General features: G+C 53.1%; 1 protein-coding gene across 2 annotated transcripts in view; it reads left to right on the top strand.

Moving 5' to 3' along the window:
- Tpcn1 (two pore segment channel 1) overlaps nt 1–13,583 on the top strand; it is a 60,143-nt gene extending 46,560 nt beyond the window's left edge. The window contains exons 14-29 of one of the 2 annotated variants that reach the window (XR_012911537.1): nt 170–233; nt 690–734; nt 3,716–3,772; nt 3,849–3,902; nt 4,227–4,299; nt 5,106–5,213; nt 5,998–6,069; nt 6,303–6,334; nt 6,542–6,631; nt 7,405–7,520; nt 8,088–8,134; nt 8,649–8,717; nt 8,815–8,899; nt 10,077–10,216; nt 10,397–10,477; nt 11,667–13,583. Coding sequence is in view for 1 of the 2 variants with exons in the window: in XM_075982113.1 (XP_075838228.1) it covers nt 170–233; nt 690–734; nt 3,716–3,772; nt 3,849–3,902; nt 4,227–4,299; nt 5,106–5,213; nt 5,998–6,069; nt 6,542–6,631; nt 7,405–7,520; nt 8,088–8,134; nt 8,649–8,717; nt 8,815–8,899; nt 10,077–10,216; nt 10,397–10,477; nt 11,667–11,789 (1,224 nt within the window). In the remaining variant the exon portion in view is untranslated. The remainder of the gene's footprint in view (nt 1–169; nt 234–689; nt 735–3,715; nt 3,773–3,848; nt 3,903–4,226; nt 4,300–5,105; nt 5,214–5,997; nt 6,070–6,302; nt 6,335–6,541; nt 6,632–7,404; nt 7,521–8,087; nt 8,135–8,648; nt 8,718–8,814; nt 8,900–10,076; nt 10,217–10,396; nt 10,478–11,666) is intronic. The other variant, XM_075982113.1, reaches the window with a different exon arrangement.
- Nucleotides 13,584–13,627: the final 44 nt, after the last annotated feature.

Here is a 13,627-nt window from a genome sequence, read left to right as displayed (position 1 = left end):
TCCCAACCCCATGACCCAGCCTTCCCACGCTCACCTTCTCAGAGAGATGGGTCATATGCAGATATTGACCTTGCATGGAGCACTGTGGGCACTCAGCCCCTGTGGAGGCCTGAGATAGGCTCTAGTCCCTGACCCTGACCCCATTTCCCCTGGACCCTCTGCATTGCAGGCAAAGAAGAACAGACAGCATTGGTTTGATGAGCTTCCCCGGACGGCCTTCCTTATCTTTAAAGGTGAGTGTGTGTGACCCAACAGGGAAGTAAGCAGTTAGCTCCAGAACCAGGAAGAACGAGGGCTGACCAGGCACCCATAATCACAGTACTGGAGAGGCTGAGGCAGGAAGATGGAAGTTTGAGATCATTTTGTGCTACATAGCCAAACCCCATCTCAAAAATAAATAAATAAGTAAAAGAAAGTTAAACCAGAGGCTTACATCACTGTTCTTCATGGATTCATCACCCTTTAGTTCAAGGCCAGTTTTTTTGGTGTTTTTTTTTATTTTGTATTTTGGTTTTGGTTTTTTCGAGACAGGGTTTCTCTCTGTGGTCCTGGCTGTCCTGGAACTCACTCTGTACACCAGGCTGGCCTCGAACTCAGGGATCCAAGTGCTGAGCGCTGGGGTTAAAGGCGCACACCCATGCCTGGCTGCTTGGACATTTCTAACCTTAACATCTCTTCTCTTCAAACAGGAATTAACATCCTTGTGAAGTCCAAGGCCTTCCAGTATTTCATGTGTAAGTGGACGCCATCACAGCTCCGGGCCCCTGCCCTTCTGAGTCCTTTGTTCTTGAAGGTGAAAGGGCAAGAGATCAGAAGGTGCCAAGCACGTGGCTCAGGCACTGGAGTCTGTCCAGGCATACCTGGATTACCATGCTTGTTGCATGTGGTCCCTTCCTGGTCTTCTGGATGCTCGGTTAAGCTCTGTGTCTCTGCTGTAGACCTAGGTCCTTTGGGACCACAGTGGTTAGCTACGGAAGACGGGGTCTGTTTTCTCTGCCTTCCCCCATGTACTTACCCCATATCTGGTGCTTGCGTTCATAGGCACATGTGATTCTTTGGGGGAAAAGAATTCTAGCCAAGCGTGGTGGCTCATGACAGTGGTCCCAGCACTTGGGAGGCTGAGGCAGAGAGATTGCCGTAAGTTTGAGGCTAGCCTTATCTGAAGAAAATAGACTAGGGCTGGAAGTACCACTCAGTGGTAGAGTCCTCGCCTGGCATTCAGGAAGCCCCAGGTCCATCCCTGCATCACACAGAGATCACGGTGGAGCAGCAGTTCGCGTCCACGGCACGTTTCACGTGCTCAGGGCTCAGCGAAGCTCTCAGACCATCCACAGATTCTGTCTAGCAGGCGAGCTCTGATTCCTTCTGGGAGGAAGAGATGTTCATAGGCCACAGCTTGAGTACAGTGCTCATGACTGATTCCAGGTTTCCCGCAGTGTTCAGAGGCTTGATTTAAATCAAGGAAGCAGAAATCCATAGAAACCAGCCTCCTGGGTAAGGCGGATCTTCCTGGATCCCATCATCAGTAAAAAGCATGCCGTACACATCTATTTTCATTTTTATTTTATTTATGTAGGTTTTATTTTTGAGACAGGGTCTCACTCTGGAACCCACTGTCCCACCATTTACCCTTCATTCCAGGCTGGCCTTGAATTGCAGGGTCCTCCGATTTCCGCTGCCAAAGCATTGATGTGAGGCAACACATAGGCCTTTAATCCCAGCACTCAGGAGGTCGAGGCAGGTGGATCTCTGTGAGTTTAAGGCCAGGCTGGCCTACAGAGTGTGTTACAGGACAGCCATGACTACACACAGAAAACCTGTCTCGAAACACCACCCCCCAAACCCAAAACAAACAGACAAATTAAGAGTCTATGTTGATGCTTCATTTTCAGTAGCTCGTTACTCTGATATATCTTATTCCCAGTCTTAACATGAGAGTCCCCTGCAGCATAAGCACAGGACCTGTGACCCACGGTGTGACCCTGCGTCACCTGGAGAATCGCCTCAGGACACACACTAATTTGCCTAGTGTGCTTCAGGTCCCAGAAATAGGTCCTGTCTATTATGTGGGCAGCTTGCCAACTCCACACACACATTCGTCTTTTCTGTTGTATTGAGACAGCCCCGGCTGCTCTGAAACTAACAGAACGCTGGCTGCCTCAGTTTCCCAGGTGTCCGGATGAAAGGTGTGTGCCACTACACCGGTTTTCTTTATTTCATTTTATTTTGGATTTTTGTATGTATGTATGTGTGTATATATATATGCAATAATATATATATAATTAATAATATATATAAATTATTGATTTTTATTGAGCTCTACATTTTTCTCTGTTCCTCTCCCTTACTCTCCCCTCCCCTTCAACCCTCTCCCAAGGTCCCCATGCTCCCAATTTACTTAGGAGATCTTGTCTTTTTCTAGTTCCCATGTAGATTAGATTCATGTATGTCTCTCTTAAGGTCCTCATTGTTGTCTAAGTTCTCTGGGATTGTGATTTGAAGGCTGGTTTTTTTTGTTTTTTTTTTGGTTTATGTTTATATGATAATTGTCTTTCTGGGTTTGGGTTATCTCACTCAAAATGATATTTTCTAGCTCCATCAATTTGCCTGCAAATTTCAAGATGTCGTTATTTTTTTCTGCTGTGTAGTATTCCATTGTATAAATGTACCACATTTTTCTTCATCCATTCTTTGGTCGAGGGGCATTTAGGTTGTTTTCAGGTTCTATCTATGACAAACAATGTTGCTATGAACATAGTTGAGCACATATCCTTGCGACACGGTTGAGCATTCTTTAGATATATTTGGTAGCATTTTTAATGCTTTCAAGTCAAATTTTCAAAACAAATTATATTCAAGTAAGTATAGATTATATCCATTACCTCCCGATGGGTAACTTTTATTGTGACTTATGCTGCCTCAAAAAAACAGTACATGCATATAACTTCTATCTTAAATACTTAAGCACATTTTAGGTACCCTTCCCCCACTATGGTGTGTTTCAGTGGTTAAGAAAGAGTAGATACCATTGCATAATATCACACATAGAGGGACCACATGGTCTTCCGTGCCCCTTGGCAAATGTTACCAGTCTATTCGAACAGTCACCGACTCCCATCATGGACATATTTCCGTATCTAGTTGCTGGTCCTGGGGTCATTTCTAGACGTGTGAGTGGTGGGTGGAAGGTTCATACATATGTGCGATGTTACTGTGTTCGTGCAGGCATTTTGAGGAAAGCAAAGGTTTGTTTATTTTATGAGTAGGACTGCTTTGCCTGCCCGTGTATCTGTGCACTGCATGTGTGCCTGAGCACTCAGAGGTCAGAAGAGGGCTGCAGATCCCTGGGACTGCAGTTACGATGGTTGTGAACCACCATCTCAGTGCTGGGAACTGGACCCAGGCTCTCTGCAAGAGCAACAGGGGGTCTTAACATCACACAGTCAATTCACAGTCAGACAAGCTCATGCCATCCGTGTTGACAACTTGGGCTCATCTGAACATCTGAACTCAGTTGCTATAGTGACGCAAACTGTGTCATTCCTGGCCGTTTCCTAAGGGCGATGTCGGTCAGTAGTGAGAACTCTAAGCAGAGAAGGGATCCTCCAGGGACAATGTGTGGCCTTGGCCTTTTCTGTTCACAACCTGTGGGTTCTTGCCCTGTAGGCTGGCAGGCTGGTCCCTCTGACCCCCTCTCATGGCTTCTCTGTTGCAGACTTGGTGGTAGCTGTCAACGGGGTGTGGATCCTGGTGGAGACATTCATGTTGAAAGGTGAGCTGCAGCAGTGACCTTTCCCTGCCCTACTCAAGGCCCCAACTGACACAGCTGCCACGTCTCTGTCTTCCAGGTGGGAATTTCATCTCGAAGCATGTGCCCTGGAGTTACCTTGTGTTTCTCACCAGTAAGTGTGCTGCCTGACTCTGCCCACCTGCTGGCTTAAACCCAGCTGTGAGAGCTCTGACTGCAGCATCTCATGGCTCACCCCTAAAACAGAACCTTAAAGGACCCCATCTTAGAGGTTTAGTCTGACCTTCTTACCCTGTTTCAAATCCATGGATTTCTCACAACCCTCTACCATGTCCCTCAGCCTGGCCTCCCTCTTGCTGTCCCCTCTACCATGTCCGTCAGCCCGGCCTCCCTCTAGCTGTCCCCGTCACCACGTTCCTCAGCTGGCCTTTAGCTGGTCAGGCTCAGATCAGCCCCTGATGTTTTCTTCTTCTCTTAGTCTATGGAGTTGAACTGTTCATGAAGGTGGCTGGCCTGGGTCCTCTGGAGTACCTGTCCTCTGGATGGAACTTGTAAGTCGAGCACATGGTCTCCCTGGGGCTGAAGTGTTTGTGGCAGCCATCCTCTCCCCACCCACACCCAAAGGGCAGGCAGCTCTGAGGATACACTTGGAGGGTCAGAGAACAGCAAGTTCTGTCTGCCTGTGATTCAAGACTCCTGGGGCTCTTACTTGAAGCCTTTAGGGCCACCCACACCAGTTCCCACTGGTCCCCAGAGCTGGCTCTTAGTCATCAGACTTAATCTCTCCCATTAAAACCACAAGGGCTCTGGGCATGATTAATCCCAGCACTTGGGAGGCAGCAGCAGGCAGCTCTCTGTGAGTTCAAGGCCAGCCTGATCTACATAGTGAGTTCCAGAATAGTCAGGGCTAGATAGATAAACCCTGTCTCAAAAAACAAAAAGCAAAACCCCCCAAACCACAAGGGCCACAGAAGGTGTCACCTCCTCTTGGCTGGCAGTGAAAAAAACCAGAGCTGGTGCGTCTTGAGTCCTGCCTTCAGTTCCTCAGCGTGGCCAGGTCCCAGTGTGACCAGCCCTCCAGAGGCTACTGAGGCCAAGGCTTCCACCCTGTGCCTAGAGCAACACCATCTATGTAGGCTGTTTTCAGGGACGTGCGCCCTGGGGTCAGAATGCCAAGGCTGAAGCGTAGGCCTGAGCTGTGGCTGGCGGGTGGCCAGCTGGGTGATGTTCATTGTCCTGTGGACTGTACCCCGTGACTGGTCAGGACTCTGAAGCTGGCTAAGAGCAGGGCTGCCAGAGGAAGTGGTGGAAGGGGTCTGGGATGTCACTGACAAACTGGCTTCTCCCCTGGCTCCAGGTTCGATTTCTCGGTCACAGCATTTGCCTTCCTGGGACTGCTCGCACTGACACTCAACATGGAGCCCTTCTATTTCATCGTGGTCCTACGTCCCCTTCAGCTGCTCAGGTGACCTGCAGGGAGGGCTAGGGAATGGGCAGTGGGTGTTGGGTGGTGGGAACCCTTGGCTCAGCCGAGGTTCACTGGCTCGCATGGGCCCTGCAGGATAGGGGCACACAGTGCTCTTGTTTAGCAGAACAGTCGGGCCTATGGCCCAGGAAGAGCCACACTGCCCACTTGCCCGGTCTTCAGTTAGGGTGTCTCACCTTTGAGGACTAGAGTGATGTCCCAGGCCTCTGCTCTCGCCTGTCTCAACCTCTGTTCTTGGGCCCTTTGCCCCTGGCATCCCACTTGGCTACCTGTCTTCCTTGGGGTTTGGCTCTCCAAGCCTCAGGAGTCAGGGCTGCTTTACTGCCAAGGGGTTCTACCATGTCCCCACTCCCTGCCATCCAAGAGCAAATCCACTGTGGCTCGTCCCTTTTTTGCACATCCGCCTTTCGAGGTCTCCGAGTGTGACATCCCCTTTCCTGGTCTTGTTGTCCTGTCTGAGCTGCTGGCTTCATCTGTCCACTCCGGGGGGGGGGGGGACTTGCTGCTTTTTTTAAAACCATATAATACAATATGAGGCTGGCACGGTCTGTAACTCCTCCGCAGGTCTTGGCCTGCGCCAGTGTCCCAGGTCTGCCCTTACGGTGCCACATTTTGAGTCTTGAGCTCAGCTTCGCAAGGTTTCTCATCCTCATCTTCACTTGGGGAGAGGAGGGCTTGCAAGGTTCTGGTCCGTCTGATGAAGTGGGCTGTGGCCATGCCCCTGCCTCTGTGGTTCCAGCAACACGGTGCTCTCGTCACTCAGGTTATTTAAACTGAAGAAACGCTATCGCAATGTGCTGGACACCATGTTTGAGCTGCTGCCACGGATGGCCAGGTACTGCCTGCCTCTCAGCCTACAGGTCCAGGCGGTATGAGGCTCTTGTAGGGGTTCAGGGGAAGCAGAAACAAGGAGGAATCCCAGGAAGGCTGGATTCAGGGAGTCTGGGGGCTCTTCAAAGAGACAGAATCTGGACCATAGAGGTCCCCTCGGCAGTGCTGACCTGGCTGAGCTGTCTAGTGGGGAGGGCAGAGAGCTGTCAACTTAACCACCTGTGTCTACGTTCACAGGTAAGGGGTCACCTGTGAGCCTACTTTCACAGGTAAGGGGTGCATCTCTGGTTAAGGGGCATCTGTCCCTAGCGTCCCCCACCATGAGCCACGCGGCCCCTCCCCTGCAGACACTTTTCGGTGGTCACTTGGCCAGGGCTAGGGGCATGCCTCCCGCAGTCAGTGCCGGGGGACCAGGACGCGCTGCAGCTACCGCCCCCCTCACCCACCCTGACGGCCCTGTCCCTCTGCCTCCCCAGCCTCGGCCTCACACTGCTCACCTTCTACTATTCCTTCGCCATCGTGGGCATGGAGTTCTTCAGCGGGCGACTGTACCGCAACTGCTGCAAGTATGTGCACGGCGCAGGCGGCCTACTCCTAGGCTGGGCACACAGAGCTGAGGGACAGTTTGGGAGCCAGGGTCGCCCATCCCTAGCAGAGCTCAGGCCTCAATCGACACACCCCTCCTCACCCCTCTTACACTGTCCAGGAGAGGCTGGCAAGAGTCTAGACAGATGAGCTTGGCAAGAAGATCACAGGGATGAGGGATGAAGAGCCAGGTGACACCTCTGTGGCCCTAACCTATCCCCTCCTCTCTAAAAGGATATGAGCAAGGTCCACTATTGATATGACCTTGAATACTGATAGGTCACCAGTGACCCTGGTACCAAGAGCCCATAATGACGGTCCCCATAGTACTCAAGTACACATCCCAGACCTCCCTTCAGGGTCCGTGTACCGCTCAGCTGGGGACTCAGGACATAGCCTTGTTAGCCAGCTCCTGGTGCATGGACACCTAACTTTTACAAATGGCAGCATGGATTTTAACAGAAGAGTAGAAACCTGGAGTGTGGCAAACAGGGTCCCCTCCAGGAGGGGTAACTGGGCCAAAGCTGGCATACATGGGCAGTGCTCCAGAGAAGCCTGGGAGGACAGAGAAGGCCCCCATTTCTCACTACCTCCAACTCGACCTTTGCAGGGTGCAGGCACACCAGTGATTACGCTTAGGGTAGGATATGGGTGGCACAAGGAGACCCCTAGTCAGGCCTTGTTTTGCATGCTTGTCCCAGAGAGGGTGGTCAGTCATCTTGTGACCCTCCTGCCCTCTTGTGCCCTTCGTCAGCTCCAGCACGGTGGCTGATGCCTACCGATTTATCAACCACACGGTGGACAATAAGACCAAGATAGAGGACGGCTACTACTATCTCAATAACTTTGACAACATCCTCAACAGCTTTGGTGAGTGAGTCCCGGGGGGTCCTCCCAGCCTTGGTCTTTCCGCTCTTCGTAGCCACTGAGCGTCCTTCCTGGGGTCCCCTGAACTCACAGCAGTGTCGTGTGGTTGGAGCACAGGCAGATCCAGGCTCGCTCAGCTAACAGACCTCACCATGACGGAGAAGGAAGAGGTCCTAGCCCAGCTGCAAGCCAGCATGGCACACCTACCTTCAGTGCCATCAGAGGGAACCCAGCACAATAGCGCTGTTTCAGTAGTCAGGCAGCCCCTGACCGAGGCCCCAGGGCTCCTCGCTACTCTGGTTCCTTACAAAAGCATAGGAGGGACACTATACTGGCGTAGCCTTTCAAGAGAAGGGAGAGCCCCCCTTGCTCCCATCACACACCCAGTTAAGTCTGCTGCTCGCTCCGCTCCTCACTACCAGCCTCAGCCAGACCTGGCCCAAGGGGCTCTTCAGGCAAAGGGCACACTTTTCGGAGGATGGGTTGGGTGGCAGGTGCTCCTGTAAGCAGTTACTCAGGAGCAGAGAGGCCCTTTGACATCGGCCTAAGGCATGCCCCCTTCCCTTGCAGTGACCTTGTTTGAGCTCACAGTTGTCAACAATTGGTACATCATCATGGTAAGCTCTGGCCCTCCACCTTTGTCCTCTCTCAGGGCTGGGGTGCATTTCCCTTACAGTCCCCACAGGGTGTGGGGTCCTTTATCATGCTTTAGTGGAAAGCTCCAGTGTGCGCACCGCCCCTGGCTCCGTGCTACCGGCTGTCTTCCTTCCTCCATGCACCGTGGACAGCCTCTGGGCATCTGACCATGGGTCAACAGTGTGACATGCCAGGCCCTGTGGTGGTGTGCCAGCTGCTTGGGAGGATGAGGCAGGAGGATCACTTTAGTTCACAGATTCTGTTTCTAAAATAAAGAAAAAATACGGTGAGGGTGGGAGGGTAGGAGCAGGGGGAAGGACCCTCCCATTCTTTAAATTCTCTCCAGTCGAAGACTTGCCTGTGCTGACCTGGGCTCCAGTCAGCCGTGCTGGAGAGGGCTGGGGACTGATGCTACAGAAAGGAGTACTCAGATCCAGGGAGCAGGAGGAGATGGTAGCTAGTGCCACCTGTGGGCTCACTCTCTACTCTCTCCAGGAAGGTGTCACCTCACAGACCTCCCACTGGAGTCGCCTGTACTTCATGACCTTCTATATCGTGACCATGGTAGGTCCACCACAGCCGTTCTTGGTCCCCTGGGCTGCAGTGTTGGAGAGGAAGGGCCTCATCTAACGGGGCCATGACATTGTCTTTCCTTGGCCAGGTGGTGATGACCATTATCGTGGCCTTCATCTTGGAGGCCTTCGTCTTCCGCATGAACTACAGTCGCAAGAGTCAGGACTCGGAAGGTCTGTGCGGGTGTCATTGCCCATCTGCTGCACCCTGTTGTCCCCCGCTTGCTTGTCTCAGTGTATCAGCTGTCCGGCTTTGGCTAGTCTGTCTAGGTCTCATTTGTAGCTGATGTTAAAAATCTAATAGCCGAAGAGCTGGACAGATAGCTCAGCTGCTAAGAGCACTGACCTTCTTCCAGAGGTCCTAAGTTCAATTCCCAGCACCCACATGGCAGCTCATAACCAGCTATGATGGGATCTGATGCTCTCTTCTGGCCTGCCGGCATACATGCAGACAGAACACTCATACCTTAATAAGTACAAAAATTTAAAAAAATCTAACAGCAGAAAAATGCTTACAACTTCTAAATGAAAAACAAGTAGCCACCATCGTTTCATTCTGAGTGGAGAAGGCTGTGGGAGGAACACCCCTTGGTGTCCTTCCCAACCCTGGACAACTCTGACTGGCATGTACCGCCGAGTCTTCTGCCAGCCAGTGCCACAGTTCACCACAGCACACTCATACCACCACGGCTCCTGATTCCCATGTGTGAATGCCCCTTGCAGAGGTAAACAGCGTCCTTTTCGCAGCCCAGCAGCCTGGCTAAGCTCAGTCTTCATTCTTAGCTCAGCGGTAGAGTTGTTTCTATACACATGTGCAAAGTCCTGAATTCCAGCCCCAAACTAAAGAAAGAAAACCAAACCAAACACCACCAGAACTGCCCACCCCTATTTGTTCTTAAATTGACGTGGTGTCGAGCTGGGTGATGTTATATATGTTCGCTAATGTGTGTGTTTAGAGACAGTCTTGGATATAGCTGAGGCTGGCCTTGAACTTGCAATCTTCCTGTCTGTGCATCCTGAATGCCACCTGATATTTTTCTGTTTTCTTGGAGACTCGTGAAGCCTTCTGTGAGATAGGTGCTTAAATAGCCTGAGGTAGCCAAGGCTGGCCTTGAGATAGTCCACCCACCTACTCTCCACGCCTAAACCCCGAGATTACCATACCCTGCTTCCCCTGATGCCCTGTGTCCCCTGTAAGCTGTTGGCTGAACATGATTTCCTGTGACATTAGTGAGGGGAGGGGAAGGAGGGACCACGAGTGGCTGGGACAGGAATGGGTGCTGCTTAAGGGAAGTGCCAAACTCCACAGTGGGAGAAAGTGGTTATGGGACCCAGCTCTCCCCACCCTCAGTGGACAATGGCATCGTCATTGAGAAGGAAATATCCAAGGAGGAGCTTCTGGCCATCCTGGAGCTTTATCGTGAGGTGCGAGGTGCCTCCTCTGATGTCACCCGGCTGCTTGACACCCTCTCTCAGATGGAGAAATACCAGGTAAGGAGCCGTAGGCTCCACAGTTGCCAAGGGGAGGGGCCTGCCATCTCAAGCTGGTGGCATCCTTGCAAATATCCATGGGGTAGGAGCAGCCTCTGTGGTACAGCTCTAGGGCCCAAGCCCAGGTGAGTCCGTGCCATCTGCAGCCACACAAACCTCACAGCCTCTATTCCTCCCTAGCAAAATTCCTTGGTGTTTCTGGGACGGAGATCAAGAACCAAAAGTGACCTGAGCTTGAAGATGTACCAGGAGGAGATTCAGGTAGGGGCGAATGCCCTGGGGGGGGGCAGGAGGAGATCCGTGTAGGGGCGAATGCCCTGGGGGGGGCAGGAGGAGATCCAGGTAGGGGCGAATGCCTGAGGAGGGTGGCAGGAGATCCAGGTAGGGACCTTCTGGTGGAGGGCCCGGGAAGGTTCCATGTCTTCCCAGGGACTCAGGACTGAGACTTCACAGCCTTGACATTTTGATGTATTCCTGGGTGGCCACTTTCCCATCCAGCCCCTTGAGGGCATCCAGTGGCCCTGTGATTCTTTCTAGAGATGTGTGAGGGAAGAGACCGGGCAGGCCCTGAAGGACCTGCTGCCCACGCAGGGTGGTTGGTGGTTGCTTCCCTCTTCCTGCCCCCCGTTGCTCGATGGAAATAAGCTTTGCTGGGCTCAGGGCGGTCGCATTTTGACTGGGAGACTTCCTTCCTCCCACCATCTCCCTGTCTCACCATGCCGGCAGCTGTTGTAGTGTAAACACCGTGTGCTTGGCAGCATTGCCCTCCCAGCAGAACCCGCGGCCTGAGCCCTGCTCAGCTCAACTTCCTCTGGGGTTTCTGGATTTCCTATGCAACAGCTTCATTAACACAAGAAGTTGTGGTTGGAGACCACCGAGCCTTGGCGCCACAGACCCCACCCAAAATGACAGAACAGTAAGCCCCACAGAGCAGCAGGGCAGCTGCCCAGGAGAGGCCAGGCAACTCCCATCCTCCCCCAGCCTGCCAGCCCACGCCAGGCTTCAATCTCCCCTCTGCTAACGAGGGAGCGCAGCCATGGGCTCACTCTGGAAGAGTCTGTGGCTTGGGGTCTGGTTTTAAACTATGAGGGAACTGTTTAACACTGGCCCTACCCCAGTACCCCAGGCCCTGGGAGTGGCTGACTTTCTGGGTCACGCTGGGAGGTAAGCAACTGTGAACTTAAAGGCCCCTGTGACCCCTCAGAGGGCAGCAGAAGCTTTGTCTGAATGGAGGTGACACTGAGCCTGGAGAAGCCTGAGCTCTTGCAGAGCCTCTGTGGGCCGTTGTCCCTATCCCCTGGGTAGTGGTGGGTGCTTATCTTGGTGGGTGAGATTCTGGCTGCCTCCGCTGACCTCACCCAGCGCAGGCTCTTCTGCTGTCCCCCAGGTCAGCTGGGGGGAGTGGGTTGGAAGGTGAGCCACCTCTCAGCAGCACTCGCCTCTGTCCTAGGAGTGGTACGAGGAGCATGCCCGGGAGCAGGAAATGCAGCAGCAGCAGCTTAGGGGCAGCGTGCCTGGTCCCACCACCCAGCAGCCTCCTGGCAGTCGCCAGCGTTCCCAGACTGTCACCTAGCCGGGCCCCGTGAAGCCAGCTCTTCTATGCAATAACCCCACAGTATTATGTACTACCACGTATGGAACCCGTGTGTATGCAGACACACTCATATATGCACATACTTACACAGACAGAAAAAGACTAGCTGGGACTGGTTTGAACTGCCTTGCTCTGTCTTCCTGAGCTTCAGAAGTCGGCTTGGGCTAGAGGACCAGGCCTGATTGAGCTCTTCCTACCATGGAAATCTCTGGAAGCCCTCTTCTCCAGAAGCCCCTTAAACAGGCTGTGCCATCTCAGCAATGCCAGCTTTCCTGGGGACACCAGGTGGGCCCTCCCTGCTGCTGCCTCGGGCCCCATCCCTGCAGTGTCCCCAATAGTCCCCACATCCGTCACAGGTGTCCATGTCTGGTATTCGGGACAAAACCACTAGGAAGAAACACCACCGCCTGCAGGACGGCAGTGTCTGTGGGTGATGGAAGTGATAGGAGGTCCCTGTGGGACCGGTGCCTGGGACTGGAAGCCAGGCCCAGCAGGAGGCCCCAGGAATTTGACCCAGGGTAAACCGTGTCCCTTCTGGGAGTGCTTCTTCAGCAGAGTTCATTTGAGCCGGTGCTGAAGGCTGGGGAGGGAGCCACAGCCCAGGATCCCTCACTGCCCATCACTGCAGCCTGGCGCCACCGCACCATGGACTCTGAGGCACAAGGAGGACTGACCTCCCCAAGGCTCTCATAAACTAGGTGGGTGGGGGAGGAGGGGCAGGTAAGCATTCAGCCACCTCCACCTCCTGTGGTCACTTCATCCCATTGTTGTGTCCATCAAGGGATGAGGTACAGAGTAGGCAAGCAGGCTCTCCCAGAAGAGCTGGGAAAGTGTCTCCTACCTCCTGGCACCTCCATCTAACCTGGCCTTCCATGCCTGTTGCTTCTTGGGACTCAGAATGAGCAGGCATAGGTCCTTTCATGTTCTCACAGCTGCAGGAGACAGAGCCAGGCCCAACACCCCACTCAGCTGATCCTGGGGCCAAGCTAGAAAGTGGGTGTTTTCACTCTGAATAAAGCACAGCCCCCCTGGGAAAACCACTGCTTTCCACAAGCAGTCAAGAGACTGGTAGCATCCCCTTAACTCTGAAAGACTCTTTGCCTCCACTGGAGCTCAGCCTGGACTCCTGAGCCCTCTCTCCGGAGAAGCAGCTTCATTTGCATAGCTGGGTGCCTTAGTTTTTGTGTATGGGCATTTTGAAAGCAAAAAGGGGAGGCCTCTACAGAGGGCCTAGGGCCTCTGAGCATCCTGGTCCTAGGCCTTCCTCTACCCCAGGAATTGTTAAGTACCCCTTAGCGTAGGGGAGAAGGGCCCAGGTGTGGGGACCAGTCTGGGGCCTAATATGAGGTACCAGAACCCCTGGGTTTAGCACATACCAGCCAGGCGCCAAACCCCACCCAGTCATGTAGACTGGGGACACCTATCCCCACAGGGTCACCTTGGGCACACCAAGCTGACTCTCAAACTTGCTAAGCAGGAGACAGATGGATGTGGCCCAGGCTGTGAGCTGAGATGCCCTGGGACCCAGTCTAGCCCAGATGCCCTTCCCTCAGTTCAGCTGAGTGGGGACTGGGGCTCAGTCACAGCCTAACAGGGGTAGCTATGGAACCATGCTCTTCCCCTCCCCCACCCCAGCCTTACTCCACACCATGCAGACAATCATTTTGTATGGATCAGGAGCCACGTCAGAAGGTTTTATATAATGATTTGCTACCTGGAAGCCCACTGTACCCAAATTTCTGGTGTGTCAAATAAACAAGCCTCTGCTTTGTAGATGCTGCTGCCTTTAACTTCCAGCTTGGGGGCAGGGGCTCTAC

The sequence above is a fragment of the Microtus pennsylvanicus genome, chromosome 1, assembly GCF_037038515.1.
Source record: "Microtus pennsylvanicus isolate mMicPen1 chromosome 1, mMicPen1.hap1, whole genome shotgun sequence".
Classification (NCBI taxonomy): Eukaryota; Metazoa; Chordata; class Mammalia; order Rodentia; family Cricetidae; genus Microtus; species Microtus pennsylvanicus.
Note: the sequence above shows the minus strand (reverse complement) of the source record. Positions and strands in the feature narration are given on the sequence as shown.